Below are 24,490 nucleotides of genomic sequence, written 5' to 3' on the forward strand. Positions count from 1 at the left end.
ATGAGAGGGAGGGAGGAGGAGAGAAGAGGGAGGAGAGAAGGAGGAGGAGAGGAGGAGAAAGAGAGTGTATATAAAACAGACCCTGGTGTTTAAAGACATGTTGGGTGATAGAGAGAACACCTAGTGGAGGAAGGAGGAAGAGAGGGGAGAAGGAGAGGGAGAGGAGAAGGAGGAGGAGAAGGAGAGGGAGGAGAGGAGGGAGGAGGAGGAGGAGAGAGGGTATATAAAACAGAGGATGTTGGGGAGGAACACCTAGTGGAGAGAGGGAGGGGAGGAGAGAGGGAGGGAGGGAGGAGGAGAGGAGAGGGAGAGGGAGGGATATATAAAACAGACCCTGGTGTTTAAAGACATGTTGGGTGATAGAGGGGATCCTCCTTGTGTCTGCCTGGTCTGCTGCCAGGCTGTGAAAATACCATCTGTATCCCAGGCTCTCATCTCCCTCACACCAAACACACACACCTTTAAACACACATACACATAATGGTACGTACACACACACACACCTTTAAACACACATACACATAATGGTACATACAAACACACACACACCTTTAAACACACATACACATAATGGTACATACACACACAAACACACACACACACCTTTAAACACACATACACATAATGGTACATACACATAATGGTACATACACATAATGGTACGTACACATAATGGTACATACACACACATAATGGTACATACACATAATGGTACGTACACATAATGGTACATACACATAATGGTACATACACATAATGGTACACACATAATGGTACGTACACATAATGGTACGTACACATAATGGTACACACACAAACGTGCTTACAGACACAGTCTTACAAACACCATCTGTAATCCAGGGTCTCATCTCCTTGCAACCAAATTGATCTACTGTGCTCTCTTTATCTGCTTACTGTTTACACACACACTTACACACTCACACCACACACACACACACACACACACACACACACACACACACACACACACACAAACCTTTCTCTCCCCTTTCCGTACACAGCGTGTGACGTGGCTCGGAGGGTGTGTGTTGTGAAGTGTCTGCTCCTGGTCTCTGAAGGGATTTATGCAGAGCCAGGTCCCACACTTTTCTTGTTACGGTTTGATATGATAAGCTTTTTTATATGTTGAAAATCAATATGTAATCCTATGTAGTAGTTTATCCCCCCTCCTCTGCAACTCTCACCATCTCTCTCCCTCCCTCCCCTCTCTCTCTCACCATCTCTCCCTCCCTCTCCCTCCCCTCCCTCCCCTCTCTCTCACCATCTCTCTCCCTCCCTCCCTCCCCCTCTCTCTCCCTCCCTCCCTCACACCATCTCTCTCCCTCCCTCCCCCTCTCTCTCACCATCTCCCCTCACTCTCACCATCTCTCCCTCCCTCCCCCTCTCTCTCACCATCTCCTCCTCACTCTCACCATCACCTCTCCCCCCTCACCATCTCTCACCATCTCTCATCTCTCCTCCCTCACCATCTCCCCCCCCTCTCTCTCACCATCTCTCACCATCACTCTCACCATCTCTCTCCCTCCCTCCCTCTCTCACCATCCCCTCCCTCCCTCTCTCCATCTCTCTCTCACCATCTCTCTCCCACCCTCCCATCTCCCCTCTCTCTCATCTCTCTCCCTCTCCCCCTCACCTCACCATCTCTCCCTCACTCCCTCCCTCCCTCCCCCTCCCTCTCTGATCATCTCTCTCTCTCTCTCCCTCCCTCTCTCTCCTCTCTCTCTCCTCTCTCTCTCTCTCTCTCTCTCCTCTCTCTCTCTCTCTCTCTCTCTCTCCTCTCCTCTCTCTCTCTCTCTCTCTCTCTCTCCTCTCTCTCTCTCTCTCCCTCCCTCTTCTACTCCCCCATGTGTAAATCTATTTGTTGCAGGTGTAAGGCCGCGGTGCTGTAGCCCTGGATTCATTAGGGTGTGTGTGTGTGTGTGTGTGTGTGTGTGTGTGTGTGTGTGTGTGTGTGTGTGTGTGTGTGTGTGTGTGTGTGTGTGTGTGTGTGTGTGTGTGTGTGTGTGTGTGTGTGTGTGTGTGTGTGTGTGTAATCCTGTCACACGGGCACCCTTTGATGATGTTGCTAACTCTTTCAGGATCGCTAGTTGACTGGAACTGGAGATAAGCTTGGGGTTGGGTGACAATGCACACACACACACACATTGACACACACACACAAAAACACATATTGACACACACACACAAAAACACATAATGACACATGCACACACCTAATGACACACACACACACACAATGACACACACACACACAAAAACACATAATGACACACACACACACATAATGACACACAAACACACAAACACAATGACACACACACACAAAAACACATAATGACACACACACAGATGATGGCACACACACACAAACACAATGACACACACACACACAAAAACACATAATGACACACGCACACACATAATGACACACAAACACACAAACACAATGACACACACACACAAAAACACATAATGACACACACACAGATAATGACACACAAACACAATGACACACACACACAGATAATGACACACAAACACAATGATACACACACACAGATAATGACAGACACACAAACACATAATGACACACACACACAGATAATGACACACACACACAAACACAATGACACACACACACAAAAACACACACACATATTGACACACACATTGACACACACACACAAACACGCTTTGTATAAAATAGATATACTACTAGTATATCAAGCAGCTGTAACTAGTCCTAGACAAGGTGCTGTCTATACAGCTAGTCAAGCAGCTGTAACTAGTCCTAGACAAGGTGATGTCTATACCACCAGTCAAGCAGCTGTGTCTAGGACTAGTTAAGGTGATGTCTATACCGCTAGTCAAGCAGCTGTAACTAGTCCTAGACGAGGTGATGTCTATACAGCTAGTCAAGCAGCTGTAACTAGTCCTAAACAAGGTACTGCCTATACAGCTAGTCAAGCAGCTGTAACTAGTCCTAGACAAGGTGCTGTCTATACAGCTAGTCAAGCAGCTGTAACTAGTCCTAGATGAGGTGCTGTCTATACCACTAGTCAAGCAGCTGTAACTAGTCCTAGACAAGGTGCTGTCTATACAGCTAGTCAAGCAGCTGTAACTAGTCCTAGACGAGGTGCTGTCTATACCACTAGTCAAGCAGCTGTAACTAGTCCTAGACGAGGTGCTGTCTATACCACTAGTCAAGCAGCTGTAACTAGTCCTAGACAAGGTGATGTCTATACAGCTAGTCAAGCAGCTGTAACTAGTCCTAGACAAGGTGCTGTCTATACAGCTAGTCAAGCAGCTGTAACTAGTCCTAGACAAGGTGCTGTCTATACCGCTAGTCAAGCAGCTGTAACTAGTCCTAGATGAGGTGCTGTTTATACAGCTAGTCAAGCAGCTGTAACTAGTCCTAGACAAGGTGCTGTCTATACCACTAGTCAAGCAGCTGTAACTAGTCCTAGACAAGGTGCTGTCTATACAGCTAGTCAAGCAGCTGTAACTAGTCCTAAACAAGGTGCTGTCTATACAGCTAGTCAAGCAGCTGTGTCTAGGACTAGTTAAGGTGATGTCTATACAGCTAGTCAAGCAGCTGTAACTAGTCCTAAACAAGGTGCTGTCTATACCGCTAGTCAAGCAGCTGTAACTAGTCCTAGACAAGGTGCAGGTAACTTCACAGTAACTACAAATGTCCAAAATGACACCCTATTCCTTTCATAGTGCACTACCTTGGATTAGCGCCCTATGGGCAGGATTAGGCTTCCATTTGGGACTCAGCCTTTGTGTCCTGACTCCAGTTGGCACCTGGCCAAAGCTCTCTCTTGGGGGCCATTCCACCGAACGACAGAACACAACTAAAGAGAGATCTGTGGAAGCAATAGACGTCCCCAGACATCACTCACTGACTACTCTGTAAAATGTCTCTCAAAGTTTTTATCAATCTGTGGATTAACCAATGCTAGTTTGTGCGTATGTGTGTGCTGGTAAATGTGTTGGACCTAGATTTTAAGCCAAGAACACAAACATACTCACTCTCCCCCCGTCCTGCTCTGAGAAAGGGGTCTTCGGAGCAGTTTGGGTCTCCTGAATACATTGAGCATTGGAAGGGTGGGGGTCATGGGGATTTGAACCGGTGCATTCTTCTGTGTCTTGTGCAGATTCACATGGTTACCGTTGAGAGGGTGAAACAGAAGAGAGAGAGAGAGAGAGGGTGAAACAGAAGAGAGAGAGAGAGAGACAGTGAGGGTGAAACGAGAGAGAGAGGATGAAACAGAAGAGCAAGAGAGAGGGTGAAACAAGAGAGAGAGAGGGGGTGAAACAAGAGAGAGAGAGGGTGAAACAAGAGAGAGAGGGTGAAACAAGAGAGAGAGAGGGTGAAACAAGAGAGAGAAGGGTGAAACAAGAGAGAGAGGGTGAAACAAGAGAGAGAGAGGGTGAAACAAGAGAGAGAGGGTGAAACAAGAGAGAGAGGGGTGAAACAAGAGAGAGAGGGTGAAACAAGAGAGAGAGGGTGAAACAAGAGAGAGAGGGTGAAACAAGAGAGAGAGGGTGAAACAAGAGAGAGAGGTTGACACAGAGAGAGAGGTTGAAACAAGAGAGAGAGGGTGAAACAAGAGAGAGAGGGTGAAACAAGAGAGAGAGGTTGAAACAAGAGAGAGAAAGGGTGAAACAAGAGAGAGAGAGGGTGAAACAAGAGAGAGAGAGGGTGAGACAAGAGAGAGAGGGTGGAGCAAGAGAGAGAGGTTGAAACAAGAGCGAGAGAGGTTGAAACAAGAGAGAGAGAGGGTGAAACAAGAGGGTGAAACAAGAGAGAGAGGGTGAAACAAGAGAGAGAGAGGGTGAAACAAGAGAGAGAGAGAGGGTGAAACAAGAGAGAGAGAGAGGGTGAAACAAGAGAGAGAGAGAGGGTGAAACAAGAGAGAAAGAGGGTGAAACAAGAGAGAGAGAGGGTGAAACAAGAGAGAGAGAGTGGAGCAAGAGAGGGTGAAACAAGAGAGAGAGAGGGTGAAACAAGAGAGAGAGAGGGTGAGAGTGTGTGTGTGAACACTGGCTTTCTCTCACTCCTCCCTCTTTCGGGGTTGGAAGTAGGGAGGGGGTAACTTCCATGAGTGGCTGCGGGGTGATTTTTACCGCAGGTTTCTGGTTACACGCACTCTCACTCACACTCACTCTCTTTCTCATACACACACACACACACACACACAAACTTTCTCTCACACACAGACACTCACCCCTGTTCTCTACCCTCTCGTTTGCGCGGCCATGTCTGTCATCGTCCCTCTATTGTTTTCCTTTCTAATGAGGGGGGCGGGACCTACCACAGCTTTGATTGACAGCTCCATGCTTCCGCATCCCCCTGGCGGGTTGGAACTTTGGCTTCTTGGGTAAAGAAGAGGGGAGGGGAAAGAGAGAGGGAGGGGAAAGAGTGAGGGAGGGGAAGAGAGAGAAGGAGGGGAAGAGAGAGGGAGGGGAAAGAGGGAGGGAGGGGGAAGAGAGAGGGAGGGAGGGGGAAGAGAGAAGGAGGGGAAGAGGGAGGGAGGGGGAAGAGGGAGGGAGGGGAAAGAGAGAAGGAGGGGAAAGAGGGAGGGAGGGGAAAGAGAGAAGGAGGGGAAAGAGGGAGGGAGGGGGGGAAAGAGGGAGGGAGGGGAAAGACGGAGGGAGGGGAAAGAGGGAGGGAGGGAAAAGACGGAGGGGAAAGAGAGAAGGAGGGGAAGAGGGAGGGAGGGGAAAGAGAGAAGGAGGGGAAAGAGAGAAGGAGGGGAAAGAATAATATATGCCATTTAGCTGGGACTTACAGGGGAAAGAGGGAGGGAGGGGAAAGGGGAGGAGGGGAAAGAGGGAGGGAGGGGAAAGAGGGAGGGAGGGGAAAGAGGAGGGAGGGGAAAGGGAGGGGAGGGAGGGAGGGGAAAGAGGGAGGGAGGGGAAAGAGGGAGGGAGGGGAAAGAGGGGAGGGAGGGGAGGGGAAAGAGGGAGGGAGGGGAAAGAGGGAGGGGGGAAAGAGGAGAAGGGAGGGGAAAGAGGGAGGGAGGGAGGGAGGGGGAGGGAGGGGAAAGGGAGGGAGGGGAAAGAGGGAGGGAGGGGAGGGAGGGAGGGAGAGGGGGAGGGGGAGAGAAGGGGAAAGAGGGAGGGAGGGGAGGGGGGGAAAGCAAGAGAGGGAGGGGAAAGAGGAGGGAGGGGAGGGAGGGAGGGAAGAGGAGGGAGGGGGGAAGAGGGGGAGGGGGGAGGGAGGGCAGGGGGGAGGGAGGGAGAAAGAGAGAAGGGAGAGGAAAGAGGAGGAGGGGAAAGGGAGGGAGAGGAGGGGAGGGAGAGAGAAGGTCTGGGGGAAGAGGGAGGGGGAAGAAAAGGAGGGGGATGGTTACAGGGAGGGGGAAAGATACTTTCCCCGGAGGGAGGTCTGTGGGCAGGTCTTTGGGAGGCCTTTGGGAAAAGTCTGAGGGAGGGAAAAGCAGGGAGGGGGAAGGTCTGAAGGATGGGAAAGAGGGTGGGGAGGGGGAGGTCTGTGGGAGGGAGGGTGAAAGGCCTTTGGGCAGGTCTGTGGAAAGGTCTGTGGGAGGGAGGGGCAGGTAGGGGAGAGGAAAGGAGAGGGCAGGTCTGTGGGAAAGGCCTTTGGGAGATAGGTAGGGAGAGGAAGTAGGCAGGTCTGTGGAGCAGTTGAGAGGGGCCTTTGGGAGGTCTGTGGGCAGGTCTTGGGGGATGTTTTTGTTTGGGCAGGTCTTGGGCCCCTCTGGGCAGGTCTGTGGGCAGGTCTGTGGGCAGGTCTGTGGGCAGGTCTGTGGGCAGGCCTTTGGGCAGGTCTTGGGCAGGTCTGTGGGCAGGCCTTTGGGCAGGTCTGTGGGCAGGTCTGTGGGCAGGCCTTTGGGCAGGTCTGTGGGCAGGCCTTTGGGCAGGTCTGTGGGCAGGCCTTTGGGCAGGCCTTTGGGCAGGTCTGTGGACAGGTCTTTGGGCAGGCCTTTGTGGGATAGTGGAGGTATGGCAAAGGAGTAATAACCTTTTTCTATTTGTAATAAGTATATATTTGAAGCTGACAACTTTCCATCACATTGTGTGAGTTTAGTGAGTAGTCTTCTCCTTTTGACATTTCACTGGTCTTTAATTTAAACATCAAAACCATGTTTGGCATATTGGTATTAGTCCCTGGTAAACACTACTGACCAACCTCTCTGAAGAGGAGAGTAGTTTAGTGCCTGAGAGAAAGAAACGGTCAGAAGAAGAGAAAGAAAGAGAGAGAAACAGAGAGAGCAAGAGAGTAGCGGGTCAGATAATGGGACTGTGCTCATTTCGCTCTGTGGTCGACTTCAAAGAGTGGCTGGACCAATGAAGAGAGAGCAAGACCGTACAGAGGGACAAACACACTGGGCCCAGCATGGAGCACACACACACACACCACACACATACAAACACACACTCACACACATGACAGGCCGGTGCAACTTGACAAACCAGAGGGGAAATATATATTTTTTTAAATAAAACATGCAGCGCACTTATTTTAGTGACTGACATTCTCCAACATTCCTTTTCTTCTCAGATCAATAGGTGTTTAAATATGAATGGATGTAAAGGTGTTGAACCAGATGTGTCACATGACCCGCTATAGAACTCTGACGACTAACTGTTAGAGGGCCAACACCGCCCACTGCAACACAACATTTCTACTGGCACATTTCACTCCAGTGTTTGGCCCCAAAATGCAACTTTTTTGTGTGTTTTTTTTCCCGGCCCTAACTGTGTGATTAATGGGACTGAAGTATATATAAGTATATATATATATATATCGTTTTTTTTTTTATAATACGAGACATGTTCTCTCCTCAAGAGAGTTTATCTGTGGTAGCACATATTCACAAAGCTTCTCTGAGTAGGAGCGCTGATCTAGGACCCTCCTCTTATTCATTATGATTTAAAAGGCTAAACTGATCCTATGTCAGCACTCCAACACTGAGAAGCATGGTGGGATCAATATATCTACCCTGGTGTTGGGTATATCTGCAGATATGATGGGGTTAGGGGTGTGTATCTATCTACCCTGGTGTTGGGTATATCTACAGATATGATGGGGTTAGGGGTGTGTATCTATCTACCCTGGTGTTGGGTATATCTACAGATATGATGGGGTTAGGGGTGTGTATCTATCTACCCTGGTGTTGGGTATATCTACAGATATGATGGGGTTAGGGGTGTGTATCTATCTACCCTGGTGTTGGGTATATCTACAGATATGATGGGGTTAGGGGTGTGTATCTATCTACCCTGGTGTTGGGTATATCTACAGATATGATGGGGTTAGGGGTGTGTATCTATCTACCCTGGTGTTGGGTATATCTACAGATATGATGGGGTTAGGGGTGGGTGTGTATCTATCTACCCTGGTGTTGGGTATATCTACAGATATGATATGATGGGTATATCTACAGATATTAGGGGTGTGTATCTATCTACCCTGGTGTTGGGTATATCTACAGATATGATGGGGTTAGGGGTTTGTATCTATCTACCCTGGTGTTGGGTATATCTACAGATATGATGGGGTTAGGGGTGTGTATCTATCTACCCTGGTGTTGGGTATATCTGCAGATATGATGGGGTTAGGGGTGTGTATCTATCTACCCTGGTGTTGGGTATATCTACAGATATGATGGGGTTAGGGGTGTGTATCTATCTACCCTGGTGTTGGGTATATCTGCAGATATGATGGGGTTAGGGGTGTGTATCTATCTACCCTGGTGTTGGGTATATCTGCAGATATGATGGGGTTAGGGGTTTATATCTATCTACCCTGGTGTTGGGTATATCTACAGATATGATGGGGTTAGGGGTTTGTATCTATCTACCCTGGTGTTGGGTATATCTACAGATATGATGGGGTTAGGGGTTTGTATCTATCTACCCTGGTGTTGGGTATATCTGCAGATATGATGGGGTTAGGGGTTTGTATCTATCTACCCTGGTGTTGGGTATATCTACAGATATGATGGGGTTAGGGGTGTGTATCTATCTACCCTGGTGTTGGGTATATCTGCAGATATGATGGGGTTAGGGGTTTGTATCTATCTACCCTGGTGTTGGGTGGATCTGAAGCCGGTGGTGCCACGCACCAGGAAGGCGGATATCTGAGCCCCAGAGAGAGGGCTCTCCCGCGGACACGGTTCCCCCAGGGGGAGGCAGGGAGAGGGGATTGGAACGGGGTCGCATCTGGCCCCTGTGGGCCCCTTCCTGGTTGGCCTGGGAGATGCTAGCTAGGTGAACTGGAGGGGAGGAGTCAGGGAACCTGTGTGATTTATTCATTGTAGTTAGGCCTTTTGTTCTTCTCTATTTGCTGTTGCTATTTGGACTTTTATTTAGACACTTGGAACTGTGAGACAGACAGGAAGATGAGACAGGAGTACTGTTGTAGTAGTGGTGGTGGTATCAGTAGTAGTAGTATCAGTATCAGTAGTATTAGTATCAGTAGTGGTAGTATCAGTATCAGTAGTAGTAGTAGTATCAGTATCAGTAGTATTAGTATCAGTAGTGGTAGTATCAGTAGTAGTAGTAGTATCAGTATCATTAGTAGTAGTAGTATCAGTAGTAGTAGTAGTAGTAGTAGTAGTATCAGTAGTAGTAGTATCAGTAGTAGTAGTAGTAGTATCAGTAGTAGTAGTATCAGTAGTAGTATCAGTAGTAGTAGTAGTATCAGTAGTAGTAGTATCAGTAGTAGTAGTATCAGTATCATTAGTAGTAGTAGTATCAGTAGTAGTAGTATCAGTATCATTAGTAGTAGTAGTATCAGTAGTAGTAGTAGTATCAGTAGTAGTAGTATCAGTGGTAGTAGTAGTGGTGGTGGTAGTATCATTAGTAGTAGTATCAGTGGTAGTGGTGCTAGTATCAGTAGTAGTAGTGGTAGTAGTAGTATCAGTGGTAGTATCAGTAGTAGTAGTAGTAGTAGTGATGGTGGTGGTAGTAGTAGTGGTATCAGTAGTAGTATCAGTGGTTGTGGTAGTAGCAGTATCAGTAGTAGTGGTGGTGGTAGTATCAGTATTAGTGGTGGTGGTAGTATCAGTATTAGTGGTGGTGGTAGTATTAGTGGTGGTGGTAGTATCAGTATTAGTGGTGGTGGTAGTATTAGTGGTGGTGGTAGTATCAGTGTTAGTGGTGGTGGTAGTATCAGTATTAGTGGTGGTGGTAGTATAAGTATTAGTGGTGGTGGTAGTATCAGTATTAGTGGTGGTGGTAGTATAAGTATTAGTGGTGGTGGTAGTATCAGTATTAGTGGTGGTGGTAGTATCAGTATTAGTGGTGGTGGTAGTAGTAGTATCAGTATTAGTGGTGGTGGTGGTAGTAGTATCAGTATTAGTGGTGGTGGTAGTAGTAGTATTAGTGGTGGTGGTAGTATCAGTATTAGTGGTGGTGTTAGTATCAGTAGTATTAGTGGTTGTAGTATCAATAGTAGTAGTAGTAGTATCAGTGGTTGTAGTAGTGGTGGTAGTATTGGTAGTAGTAGTAGTATCAGTGGTAGTAGTAGTAGTATCAGTGGTGGTAGTAGTGGTAGATCAGTACTGTAGTAGTATTGTAGTAGTACTGTAGTAGTATTGTAGTAGGTGCTAATCTTCTCTCCTCTCCAGACTGGCAGAAGACAGAGGCTCAGAAGAGAAGAGAGCAGCTGCTGCTGGATGAACTGGTCATACTGGTCAACAAACGAGATGCGCTGGTCAGAGACCTCGATGCACAGGAGAAACAGTACGTCTCACACACACAGTCACACACACAACCATAAAGAGAGACTGATATCAACCAATAGGGTGACATGCTGCAGGGGGTTAAAGGTCAAATCTTCTCTCCTGGTGCGCCGCCGCTCCGTTCACAGGTGGCACGGCGACCGTTGCCATGGCACCCAGCCTCTGTGTACAGTCCTGTGTCTGCTGTCCCTCTACCTGTCTCCCTCCTGTATCATGTGACCTCCTGCTCTCTAACCCCTGACCTCTAACCTTTGACCTGGCTGTGTTCCGCAGGGCGGAGGAGGAAGATGAACACCTGGAGAGAACCCTAGAGCAGAACAAAGGCAAGATGGCCAAAAAGGAAGAGAAGTGTGTCCTTCAATGATTGTCATTTCATTTCACACACACACACACACACACACACACACACACACACACACACACACACACACACACACACACACACACACACACACACACATATATATAGTCTTCATCCCAAATGACACCCTATATGTCCTATATATTACTTTGACCAGGGCAACATAGTGCACTATATAGGGAATAGAGTGCCTTTTGGGACACAGATACAGACTATAATATTTGTTTGATCGATACAATAATTGTATTATTATTATATTGACTATTATTATTGTAATTATTAATATACCATTATATTGACATATTGTTTTAATATACCATTATATTGACATTATTATAATTATTATTATTATTATTATATTGACTATTTGAGAAACCTGTATTTGAAGTTTATTTGAACCCTGAAATGTAAATCATGTTGTTGTTTTTTGGTCAAAAGGGCTGTGATGGTTTTACTGCTGAACTAAAAGCATCCTACATGCAACCCTATCCCATATAAAGGGCTTTTGACCAGAGCCCCTCACTATATAGGAACCAGGGAGCCATGTGGGAGGGAGGCGTAAAGCCTCTGTAAGGATGAGACCATGATGTCTTGAACCAGCTTTATACTGACATGGAAATGTGTCCTGCTTATTCAACACACTAGATTGTTTTTACTGTGTTGTTGTTGCTGCTTTATCAAGCAAGGTACTTGTATGTTAATATACATATAAATGATGGTGAAAACCTACCACGGGAGGGATTGAATTTCATTCAGACACACACAGCCTTCTCTTGGCAGAACGTTTCAATGTTGAGGAGCTTGGAGACAGAGATTCCTTTATAGTGGTTCTGAGGTACAGCGCGAGTTGTTTTATTGGGGACGTTGTTGATGATAGCCAATGATATTATACTGATGTCTATTGTTTCAGTTGGACTTTAAAAACAAAACAAAAAAAACAGTATAATTCACGATATCAGTATTTTCAAGCTATGTTTATTACTTGACTGTGTGTAATGTTTTTAACGGTAATATCTCAAGATGCAGTTCATAAACCGAAAAACTGTTATGATTTTTTTTTAGTTCGCTTGAATGCGGTTAACCAAACATTTCAGAAGAAGAGCTGGCTCGGTGATAAGGAGAGGGGGGATAAGGGGGAGGGACGGAGGAAGAGTAGAGGGGTAAGGAGCAGAGCTGAGGCGGGGGTCGTGTCCAAACATTTTGTATATTTCATCACCGCTCTGACAACGGCATACAAAAAACTTTTTTTCCCGGATCAATTCCGCAAGCAGTTGAAAGCAGAATAACTTTTATTTAATTGCCGTTTTATTGTCGGTAGTAGGAATTCTACGGGCTATACGTGTTATTAGTGAACCAGCAACACGACACAACCATGTCATATTCTTGCATTTCTTGCTTTTTAATCAAAAGGGCGTTTTGTTTATATTTATTGTACACATACTGAAGAATATCATGTGTTGCTTTTATTTGTGCTTCGATCTCCTGGTTCCAACAATAGAAATGTAATTATCAGAAAGGGCATATAGCCCATCAGATCATTCTAGTAGTTATATTTCTATCGGTTCCACTACATCCGAATGCAGCTGCTGTCTGAAACGTGTGAACATTTCCCTGTGTGATTATTTATTCCACTGTCATAACACAAGTCTTCAATAAAGTCCGAAACTTTCATACTCCATTTCAGGTGTTTGGTGATGTGTTTTTTGGAGCTCTGTGGAATAGACTAGGCTACTAGCTCTCTCGTACACAACTTTACCGGAGGCCTCTGAATATTGGAGGTCTCTGAAATATAATATTGAGTACTCTATTGGATCATGAGTGTTTGAGCAAACAATCTAGGCCTATATTTGAATTGTCTTTTTTTATATATGTTTTCCTTGTAGCCTACAAATAATGAATAGTATTAGTATTGTTTATAATGTGACATTGTCTTCGTTTAATTTGTTACATCCTAGCTTCTGTGAAGTTTTAAAACGTTTTTAAATGTTGCATTAATTTCACTGTTTTGCAATATTCGAAATGTCTGAAATATTCCAACAACGAAGTAAGCCTAGTTAGGCCATAGTTGTTGCCCATTTGCAAGTGGTAGGCTACAAATTATGTTTGTAAAAGTTTTTCAAATGCTAGTGTGCTTTTCGTTTAAATAGAAGAACAGAAGTGTTTTAATGTCTAACTGTAGACACTGGCGAGCCGCGCGTTTAGCCACGCTTATTACATACAGCTCTGCTGAATTCCCCTGCGCTTTATGCATGTTTATGAATTAGTATTTTCGTCTGGTTTTCTTTGAGCTCGATGCCGAGGAGCCTATATAGCCTTTTCCTCGGAGGAAGATTATCCCAAATCACTTTGTACGGAGAACAGATGCTGTCCCGCTCTCCCTCGCCTGGTTTTGACGCAGTGGAAAAGGCAAGGGGGTTTGAGTTGAATTGGAGAGGCGCGGAGCTGGAGACCGTGTGGTGGTTTTGGAGCCATGGTCACAGGCAGCAACCACTCCCTCTCTCTCGCTCATCCATCCCCGATTAAATAAAGAAAATAGGTTTTGACAGCTGACCTCCTCCCTGGCCTTTCTAATACTTTCCAATTAATTTGCTGATCGGTTCCCTGCTTGGGACCGACTGTACATCCATACATATTACGTCCCCCAAGGCGCTTTGTTTCGAGGTAGTATTATACCGCAGTTATCACGGGTTGGCTATAATCTGTTGAATAAAGCCGCGCGCTGTAATGGCGGTCACAAACGATTTACACCCCAGTCGGTGAAGGACATTTGTTTGTTGCCTTAACAAATCACAGAGCTTTGACGGAGGAAAAGGAGAGAGAGGTGGTGGTGGGGGGGTAGATTGTAATAATGCATTACAGTGGTGGTGGGGGGGGGGGTAGACTGTAATAATGCATTACAGTGGCAGCATGGAGTGTGTGGTGTAAATGATGTGGTGAAGGTCTAAAATAACGGTGTAATTATTTAGTAATTTATCTACTCCGGCTGTTTAAACACACTTGGACTATTTATTTATAATATCCTTCACGCTGTGTTTACTTGTGTCCGAATGTTTGGTTCGGCTAAAGTCTCGTTTTATGATTATGAAATAGATGTTTGATTAGCTTTGATTTTGGCCTATCCGTTTATTTATTGAATTATGCTATAAAACAAATTGTATGGATTTCCTATTGAAAATATCGAATAATAAACTTAAATGCAGAATATGGAACTTTAAATCGTTTAATTTTAGAGTAGGCGATTAGGCCTATATGAATTTGATTGATTTAACAATAAAATAAACACTTGTCATCTTTCTCAATTTATAGACAACTTGAAATGTGCGCTTTATGCTGCAGTTTATCCATACTTTTAAAGTGTTCTCTTTAAATGTTTGTCATTTTCTAAAAGTCTCGATAAAAGACTGATCAGTCCAGATGATTGAATAGGATACATCGTATTATTCGGAAAGATTTCGATTTGTAATTTTCCAAAAACTCAAATGAATACTTTCTTACCTGTGTGTGTACCATGCATGGTCGCCTTATGGTCCTAAATTAGCCAAGCAGACGATACAAATACCTATACTTATTTATATATATAATATATATACCTTTTACAGCTAATATAAAGGAACGTCTGAAACGCGCATCGTGAACATCATCTTTTGGAGCTCTGCAGCCGCGTGGTGTAGAATCCTCGTTGTGCGGTGCGAGCGGTTTGTCTCCAGAGTATTGTGGCTCGTGGAGGCTTTGAAGTCTGTGGCCTCACCTCGCAGGTGCTGGGAACTGCTCGGCCAGTCTGAATTATACCTCCCTGCGTCGAAAAATGTACCAAGGGACCCATGTAGCCCACCGTTCCCCTCTCGAGCTGGGTTCTTACAATATCGTATTTTATGCTTCATCGTTTTAACAAGCTTCGACAACATCCGCGAGTCCTTCTCTTCCTTTTCCAATCCTGCCGGCTAAAGGCACAAAACTTTTCCCCCTCCTCTCCTCTCCTCACACTCGCTTCCTAATCCTAGGCTTTACGAGCTCAGCATTAAGAAAATTCGACAGCAATTTGGGATTAGACAAAATACTCTTATTACAAAAGGTTGGTGCAACTTGATAACTTGATACTTGTTCGGGGTTTATCACAGTCTCAACCAACATCAGGAGGAAAAACAAGAAAATCTGGCCTCAAATTTTCATGCAGAATTTAAGAATTACACGTCTCTTTTGTGTTGGGATTGAGTACTATATATTTTTTTGCATAATGATTTCACTCGTGGGAATGAAATCGTCCTCGTGGTTTGTTTGAGTGGGTAATGTAATTTAGTCCGGGCTGGGCTGGACCCATGGTCAAGGCCTGGGCCTTCTCTCTCTCAATTCAAATTCTCTCGCTCTGCCTCTCGAGTTGTAATAACACCAGGGCCTATAGAGGCCACGGCATCACTATGCGTCTATATAGACTTTCACACACAACTCAACAAATAACTTTCTTCCTCCTTTTCGTTTCCCGTCCACAGCAGCGTCTTTCTTTTCAAGTGTCGATGACTTTTTCTAAGCTATAGAAGGAACCGAAAGGCTGTCTGATTGGATGGGCCTATATAGTACACATGTCATTTCGTTCCTACAGGCCACGGTCACTTGCTTTGAACATTTGCTCGCTTTCAGCTCGCACCTCAAAATGAGTTGATTTTGTGAGATCAACAAAAGAGGCCGAGCGAGTTCTTATTAACGTCCAGCGAGCATCTCCTCCTCGCGACCCTTTGAGAAACGGTTATGGCAACAGTGCACCCCCCATGATATTCTGTTACGAGTATTTTGTTGAGGGCATTTCTTTACGAGGGGGGGTTGCAAAGGGAGATTTAGCAATTATTGGATTTGATTCCGTGGCTCGAGAATGGATCCCGTCTTTTTCTTTTTGTGTGCTGAATTCATTTATTTTTTTCCTGGATCGGTAGAGTTTTCCTTGGTTTTCTTGTCTGTGAGTTGAAGGTCTATCCCTATTAAACTTAACGCCGACCATTCTGAAATGTAATTCTAAGTGGGGGATTAGAACTCATTCATATTCATGAGCTGGAGGTCACAATAAAAATGAAAATGGATCAATTTAACTTTTTTTCCCCTTTTATTTACGTCACATTCTCTCTTTTGAAAGACATTCCTCAAATGTATTGAATGGAATATGTTTTTTTCAAAGGATAATTTATACGTGCTTTCTCATCGACCGATTCTCTTAAGAGAAATGGGGTATATGTTGTTGGTCAACTAACCACGGAATTAGAATATAAATGTCTTGGCTTCTTCTGGCTGGAACAGCGCCATTTAATGTTTTTTTGTGTGACCTGAACATAAAGGCCCACACGCCCCGGCAGAAATATAGGCTGGAGAAAAAAACATCGACTTGCTTAAATGTGTATTATTTGTATGCTATTTCTGGTAGCCTATTAGTTCTGTGTTTTTGAAAAATATATATATTTTTTAAATAAACATTGAATTCGAAATACCAAATGTTTTATCTGGACAAGTTAGACATCTCATGATGATGACTGTAAAACGTATTTTTTCCCCCAGTTATTGACAATGTTTTAAAAAAAAGTATATTCGACTAGGTTATATAGCTTGCATTTATTCTCAACCACAGATTAAAGAGTCGGTTTTGGGGCCTGTTAATTTGCACTGTTGCCGTTCCTTTTTGACAAAAGTATAAATAATAAAAGTCTATTTAAGAATACAATAATTGTAATTTCTGTCATATCCCTTTTTGGTCTCCAAAATAGGTAAACCTAGCCTATATAATATTTGCCAAATTGGTTAAATTAGAATTCCGTATTGCGTCAGGCTGTTCATTTGATGCGTAAATGGTCTGTTTAGACGAGTGCACTGCAAAAACTGCTCGTATGAGCCACTTTGCCAGTCTGTCTGAAATGTTTTCCGCTTTTGAGAATATGTCCGGGCTGGGTTTGTCCGGGTTTGTTTTCTCGACCGAAAGGGGAGGGGCTTCTACAGCTACTCTGAGCGCTGAGTGGTAGCCCCCACTGTCTGTCAGAGAGAGGACGCTCACTGATTGGATAGAGTGGGCGGCTCGGCAGGTGTCCTACGCTCATAGAGGGGCAAGGGTACTGGGAATGTGATCAATCTCCATCCGTCTACATTAGCAATCACCTTAACACAGTGACAGACACCACGCAAAACTCAAGCAAATTAGTTTGATTTATTTGGTTTTTAAAAACCCGGAAACCTTCACGATCGATTAACAAGGAAACAACGACAGGGCACGCGCTGGGTGAGAAGTGAGAACCAATAGGCTACAACTCTTCTCCATAATGCACAGTTTGCTCTGTATTTGTTTTTGAGTTGCCGTCTTGAGTTCTCTGTCTTCGGGTTGCCATCCAGACTTCCTCGGTATTGGTGGATAGCCGCATTGGGTTCGTCTGGTCGCCTTTACCAGGCTACAAAAGGAGAGAAGCTTGGGGATAGGAAGGAGAGAAAAAGGTACGTTACTTTAATGCTTTAGATTGAAGTTGGAGGATAGTTTTTCAAGCCTTCTTTGTGTGTAAATTAGTTTGTCCTGCATTTGAAACAACCTTTAGGCCAAATAAACACAGCCTGTATACATTTCACTGTCTCCGATTGCCACACAACGCAACCAGTAGGAAATACAGGTTAAAGTCCTATAACTAACTATGTGCGCGTTTTGATTCGTACTCCCATTGTCTAATCTATTATTAAATGAATGATCAATTAATACTTGTCAAATCCCCTGAGTGGGCGACTAAGTTGAATTCAATTATTTTTTTTAAAACGAGTTGTCAACTTCTTCAAATGTAACTAGGGCCTAATAATTTTAGATTTTCATTTCAATTGAAGCATGCTATTTTCTTTTGTGTGTGTGTGTGTGGGGGGGGGGGTGATAAAATGTCTACTTAGTAGATAATTGGAGAGGCGTGTATGGGGTTTTGTTAAATTTATTTTGCTGATAACGAGTCTTCTGAAATGTTCACCCCTGAGGATTAATCTAAATTCTAATTGAGTTCATTTGCACGAATATGTCTCCTTTTCAAATCAGTCCTTAAACAGAGCATGGGCTAAAAATGTCGTTTTAAAGAACCGCCCGAATACACAGAAATAAGAGCCGCGGTTTGGGCCGCACAGCACGGGGGCCAGATAGTCATCACGCTGAATAGAAGAGATGAGTTTCCGCTCGTTAACGTCAATTTAATTTCCAGCCTCTTAATTTTGGATTGTGCCCCCCCATCCCTCCGTGCACGTTAGTAGCCTAACGATAATTGGAAGTGGCAAGTGAAATGTTGGCTTCTAAATGTCAACAACCAACCGATACAGTGACGCGTGGCCATGTTTTTAGGTTATACCTTTCCAGCTATATTGGGCTACTCAAGGACTCCACTTTGTACTTATGCTAAACTAACTTTTTTTTTTTGTAAAAGAATGAGCCCGAAAGCGCTAAATAGTAGTTGATAGTAAAACAATTGCTTCCTAATGGTTGTCATTGAGGGCTCAAAGACTGAGTTTCTATTTGACTGGTTCAGTTTGAGAATAAATGAGACTATGGGAACGAGGCCTACTTACACGTACACAACCCCGGACCAGAGGAACTTTCTTTGGCCCTATCAACAAAAAAAAACACATTTCTGAAACTGGAATTATTAACCTATAGCACCATAGTTTGACACAGCTCTCATCGAGCTATATATATATTTATAACTATTTTCTGAGTTGATTTAGTTCGACAGCCTACATGCCACGGGGTAGAGACAATGGCCCATACTGACGGTGTGTAATTGAGTCCAACGGATTCAAGTGGGGTGCATATCAAGCCGATAGCCCAACGCTTAGGCTATTTGTAACATGTTATTCAACAACACGGACTAAACGACAAAAAGGAGATTATGCACAATTATGATGAAGTCAAATCTGGCCAATCCAGTTCAGACACAAGGCATCGGACGTTAGTTTATCTTCTGGGTTCTAGGAAACGGACCACACATATTAATAAAAAGTGAATAATGGATTTATTTAGCTAGTTTAACACCTGCAGATGTTTTTGGGAGAATAGACACCAACAATACATTATGTTCCATGTAGACTAAACGACATTTAAAAAGCCATACATAAACCACGCAGTTTTAACCAACAACCGAATGAATTTAACGAATACATTTTTCTTAAGATTATTTTATATACATGCACACACACACTCCAGGATGAATCGTAGTGAGTATTATAGTTGGGAATACTAAATCAGACCTGTACTGTAGGTCTACATTCAGAGAAGCAAAGAGGGAAATATGATTTGTAGATCACGGAATGTCCAACTAAACAATATTTTGTTAAACTTTGGAAATCATAACCAGGCCATTCCCAACGCATCTCAAAGGGAGAAAAACAGCACTGATCTACATCGAACTATTTGTCTTAATCCATACATTTTTATTTTTGCAGTGCACTTACATCGGCCCCTCTCTCGTCAAGCTGCAACATCGGGGGAAATCGAACTATTGGCAAGATCTGGGGGGACCCGTGACTGCCTCTAGCATGATGTCATACCTCAAACAGCCCCCCTACGGCATGAATGGCCTAGGGCTCAGCGGCTCCGCCATGGACCTACTGCACCCGTCTGTGGGCTACCCAGGTAGGGATAAGCGCCTCGCATCCGCCCGTGTTTCAGTGGAATGTGTTAGCAAAACAGGTTCTGGATGTCAGGCTAGCTCGGTGCACGGCCCATCGCCCGGGGCTCACACACTCTGAGATGTCTCTCTCCAAAAGGAACCAATAAGGACAAACCTATAGCCAACCTATAGTCAGTAACCAAACATACGACATGTCTGAACAGCCAACGATAATGATTCTGAGCGTAAGAGGCAACAACTCGAAATCAAACTTTATTTGAAGTGGACTTACGCATTGTTAGCCATAGAACTGAAAATAAATAGCCTAATTGTGGAAACTAAAAATCGATTGTATTTTTTGATAGTTTAATGTTGTATAGTTGGTAGGCTACATCGATATACAATTTGATATTTCTTATCCCATTATAACATAATGAAATGTTGACTGGTAGGACAAAAATAGACTCTCAATATTGCTCAAGTGGCACGAATTATAGTCTTCATATGATTAGTGTTTCTGTTCAAAATAGACAAATCATGTTAAAGCTTTAATTTCAAATCTCTTACTCTCTCTGTTTCAGCGACGCCTAGAAAACAGCGTCGTGAACGGACCACGTTCACGCGCTCGCAGTTGGACATCCTCGAGTCGCTCTTTGCTAAAACTAGGTATCCGGATATCTTCATGCGCGAAGAGGTCGCACTGAAAATTAACCTTCCGGAATCCAGGGTCCAGGTAAAATGTCAACTTTTTTTTAAACGGCATTCGCTCTGCTTTTTGGGAGACAGCGATTCATTAATCTCAGGGATTGGTTCAAGGATTAGGGTTGTTGTAACCAACTCAATGACGCACAGTATAGCCGCCCACCCCTGTAGCCCCCTTTTATGTTCCATGGAAAATATATACTTTACTTAAACCATACTTCTCACGGCTAGGAGTTAGCTTCAATAGTGCCGCAATGACGTTTCCCTATAAAAATCATTGAGCTTGTATTAGTGATTTGGTGAGCTATTGACTGGGTAGCCTCTATAGACATATAGTCACGTGGTATAGCCAATACTATCTGAGGAATGCTGGTGTTTGTTATCTGTAGTTTATTCAATAGTTGTTATCAAAACTGTAGTGATGACTTGACCTAAAATATGAACACCAATTAAAGGTTCACTGTTGGATGCCATAAAAACGTCCTCCACATATGGGGCGGCAGGGTAGCCTAGTGGTTAGAGCATTGGACTAGTAACCGAAAGGTTGCAAGTTCAAATCCCCAAGCTGACAATTTACAAATCTGTCGTTCTGCCCCTGAACAACTGTTCCTAGGCCGTCATTGAAAATAAGAATTTGTTCTTAATTAACTGACTTGCCTAGTAAAATAAAGGTTAAAAAAAATACAAAAATGAACTCCTAGTAATTTATTGGGGAAACGGCCGTTTCAGCATCACTTTTCCTTCTTCAGGGTGCCGACATGCCATTTATTATTATTTTCTTCGATATAGCTTTGTTAAATTTAACATAAGTCTCTCACACACAGTCCTATAGGCTACTCATGTTCTGAGAAAATGGGTTTTAAAAGGCATGAGTTCGACACCAAGGCCAACCTCTCACCATTTTGAAGTTGTTGTTAGAATGCGTGTGAAACCAAATGCTCTACATGATCCTCCCCTCTTGGTGCTATAGAGTTACTCTGCTCTGAAGAGAAACTCTATCACCTGTTATCTACAAGGGTGGCATCCCAAATGGCACCCTATTCCCTACATAGTGAACTACTTTTGATCAGTGCCCTATGGGACACCCTATTATGGACCCTGGTCAAAAGTAGTGCACTATGTAGGGAATAGGGTGCCATTTGGGACACACATAAGGTATGAAACTAGAGACTCATGCTGCTAGAAGGGAACAGGCCTGGGTGGAAATTAACATTGATACCTAATAACACCAATTTACCTCCATAATGTTGTTCTATCATGGCCTTTTCCCTTTAGAAATGTACTGTGAGCCTGTTGTATCGGAAGGCTGGGTTGCTACCTCTTGGTTTGGTTCAGTTTTAATGGTTGATAGGTTCTGTTTGGTTCTAGGTGTGCTTTAACAGTTGATTCTCTGTTTGGTTCTAGGTGTGCTTTAACAGTTGATTCTCTGTTTGGTTCTAGGTGTGCTTTAACAGTTGACTCTCTGTTTGGTTCTTGGTGTGCTTTAACAGTTGATTCTCTGTTTGGTTCTAGGTGTGCTTTAACAGTTGACTCTCTGTTTGGTTCTAGGTGTGCTTTAACAGTTGATTCTCTGTTTGGTTCTAGGTGTGGTTCAAGAACCGCCGGGCGAAGTGTCGGCAGCAGGCACAGAGCGGCAACAGTACCAAGGCCCGTCCGGCTAAGAAGAAGTCCTCTCCGGCGAGGGAGAGCACCGGGTCGGAGAGCAGCGGCCAGTTCACCCCGCCTGCCGTCTCCAGCGCAGTCTCCTCCTCTTCTTCCTCCTCCTCCACCAATCACGCGGGGGTGGGCCTCAGCAACACCTCTACCTCCATCAGCACCGTCTCGTCCATTTGGAGTCCCGCCATCTCCCCGGGCAACGGCCCGTTAACACCCGCCTCCGCCCCGCCGCTCGCAGAGCCCCCAGGACCCCCGTCCAACGCCTCCTGCATGCAGCGGTCTGGGTCGGTCTCGGCCACCTCCTCCTATCCCTTGTCCTACAACCAGACGACAGGCTACGGCTCCTACAACCCTACCCCGTCCAGCTCCTACTTCAGCGGGGTGGACTGCGGCTCCTACCTGGCCCCCATGCACTCTCACCCACACCACCAGCTCAGCCCCATGACGGCCTCTTCTATGTCGGGTCACCCGCACCACCACATCAGTCAGTCTTCAGGACACCATCACCACCACCATCACCAGGCTTACGGAGGCTCTGGCCTGGCCTTCAATGGCTCAGACTGCTTGGATTATAAAGAGCAGACAGCGGCCTCCTCGTGGAAACTCAACTTTAATGCCAGTGACTGCTTGGACTACAAAGACCAGGCCTCCTGGAGGTTCCAAGTCTTGTGAGGACTACAAAGACCAGGGGACTCATGTCTTGTGATTGGTTTACTTTTTTTCCTCCCTTCTGTATCTCCTTCCCTATTTGGTTTCCTCATCATTTGTTGATTTTTAAAGAGAAAAAAGTATATGAACTGTTAAAAAAGTAACAGCAATTAGAGTTTGGATGGCCAGAAGCTCATTGATTGGACTTATATTTTTTTATTATTTTCAATAAACGGTCCCTTTTTACGCTTATGAAAACAACTTGAGAGAGGGCCATGGGCTTGATTGAAAAGTCGTTTTTACTTTTGTCAATGAAGAAATGTTTCGACCTTTTAACTATGGACTGTTTTAACAAATGTTATTTCAACCAAACTTCTGTGACCACTAGCGTCCTCCTGTCCTGGCTCTGGCGATGCACATACATGTCTGTCTCTGGAAAGATGAGGATTACCTACCGTCACCGTGCCAGTGCACGCGCTGCTTACCTCCGTCCATTTCCAATCAAATCCTGTTTTTATTTCTGAAATGTGTTATTTTTAGGATGAAAGAGATTTTAGTCAGCGACGTAAAGGCGTTGAAATATGTATATATGTATTTGGGTCAGTTACAGTGACCACGTTTAGTTGGTGTTTCTGAATTTGAAATTGTTTAATAAGAACTTTGAAAAAACTATAGCCGATGTAAATCGTTCCAAAGATAACGAATTGGCCATGAAGTTCCATTTTTTAATTTTAAATATACGTTTTCCTTTATAGACAAATGCATTAGACAACTTGAAATGTCCTGGAGAAACGAAATAAGAAAATATAAAAGTAAAACATGTATTAGATCATGCTCAATCAGGACTGCAGTTTTTCAAAAGGAAAAGATCTTTTTAAAAGTAAAAAAAAATATTTCAAACATACCTCCTGACTCTGGCATTTTGTCAATCGTAAAATTTGACATATTTTAACAATAGCACTTGACTTCCTGTTGGAGTCAAATTAATCATTTTTAAGAATGTGGATTTGCTGTTCCAAGATGCCAGTGAAATGTTGAATGTAATCTCAAGGCGAACACCCTTATCCATTCAATAAAGATCCGTCAACTCATATTTCTTACTGGATTCTGTGTTTGACCCGAATTAGCCTACAATTTCACCCAGTGCTTGACTTGGACTGATATAGGTGCCTGTACTGGTTTTATGTGCAGGTTGGCAGAGCCTATGCTCTAATTTATGTAGGATTCCTGTTCCCATGTAAACAAGTCACACTTTGTTTTATATGCGTGTTGAACTGTTAATTAGACTAAGTGTAGGCCTAACGGGGTGAATTGATGCAAATGACTCCCATAATTAAAACGAGTTAAAATACATCGTGTAGGCCTACAGGACATTTTACATTTAAGAGTTTATTTAATCCCTGTGGTCAAATTGAAACGCTGAAATCACTTATTGCTTTAGGGAAATTCAACGTATTTTTTACATGCAGCGTTAAAACGCTTTAAATATTGACTCTGTCACATTTTGATCACGGAGTAATTGAATGCGCATATAATTACAAACGTGCGGTTTTTCAGTGTAGCGCCGAGAGTCGCGTTTTATTCAAAATAACCTGGAAGAATTTCACCGCCTCTGATGCGGTAATTACGTAGGCGGGGCCGGGTTAGCGGGTCAAAAAGCGGAGAGGGAGGCAGCTCGAGGGCATAAACCCATTAAAAAAAGGGAAAATCGGCGGCGTTTTGGCAAGGTTGTTAAAGACGTGCATGTTTTAACAGTGTGCGAAGGCCACGCGGATAATGATACTGTCAGA

General features: G+C 44.2%; 2 protein-coding genes across 3 annotated transcripts in view; both read left to right on the top strand.

Annotated features, from left to right (window-relative positions):
* Positions 1 to 12,778, top strand: part of ehbp1 (EH domain binding protein 1) — a 421,276-nt gene extending 408,498 nt beyond the window's left edge. Inside the window, 2 exon segments of the mRNA XM_052513761.1 lie at positions 10,626 to 10,740; positions 11,013 to 12,778. Coding sequence (XP_052369721.1) covers positions 10,626 to 10,740; positions 11,013 to 11,103 — 206 coding nt within the window. The 3' untranslated portion in view covers positions 11,104 to 12,778.
* A 4,406-nt stretch (positions 12,779 to 17,184) lies between these two features.
* On the top strand, positions 17,185 to 23,793 carry otx1 (orthodenticle homeobox 1). Of its 2 annotated transcripts, XM_035766808.2 has the most exons (5): positions 17,185 to 17,350; positions 17,461 to 17,559; positions 19,528 to 19,717; positions 20,276 to 20,427; positions 21,981 to 23,793. In XM_035766808.2, exons 3-5 carry the CDS (start codon positions 19,621 to 19,623, stop codon positions 22,722 to 22,724), a joined length of 993 nt encoding a protein of 330 aa, XP_035622701.1. In that variant the 5' UTR covers positions 17,185 to 17,350; positions 17,461 to 17,559; positions 19,528 to 19,620; the 3' UTR covers positions 22,725 to 23,793. The 2 variants fall into 2 exon arrangements, with proteins under 2 accessions (XP_035622701.1, XP_035622700.1); XM_035766807.2 differs by having other exon boundaries at positions 17,190 to 17,559.
* The last annotated feature ends 697 nt before the right edge of the window (positions 23,794 to 24,490 follow it).

The sequence above is a fragment of the Oncorhynchus keta genome, unplaced genomic scaffold, assembly GCF_023373465.1.
Source record: "Oncorhynchus keta strain PuntledgeMale-10-30-2019 unplaced genomic scaffold, Oket_V2 Un_scaffold_139_pilon_pilon, whole genome shotgun sequence".
NCBI classification, from domain to species: Eukaryota; Metazoa; Chordata; class Actinopteri; order Salmoniformes; family Salmonidae; genus Oncorhynchus; species Oncorhynchus keta.

Bases quoted from the DNA above. Each gene is read 5' to 3' on its own strand.
- otx1 (XM_035766808.2), top strand. From the start codon at position 19,621: ATGATGTCATACCTCAAACAGCCCCCCTACGGCATGAATGGCCTAGGG. The intron at 19,718-20,275 runs GTAGGGATAAGC...TCTCTGTTTCAG, and splicing joins CCCGTCTGTGGGCTACCCAG to CGACGCCTAGAAAACAGCGT. The intron at 20,428-21,980 runs GTAAAATGTCAA...GTTTGGTTCTAG, and splicing joins TTCCGGAATCCAGGGTCCAG to GTGTGGTTCAAGAACCGCCG.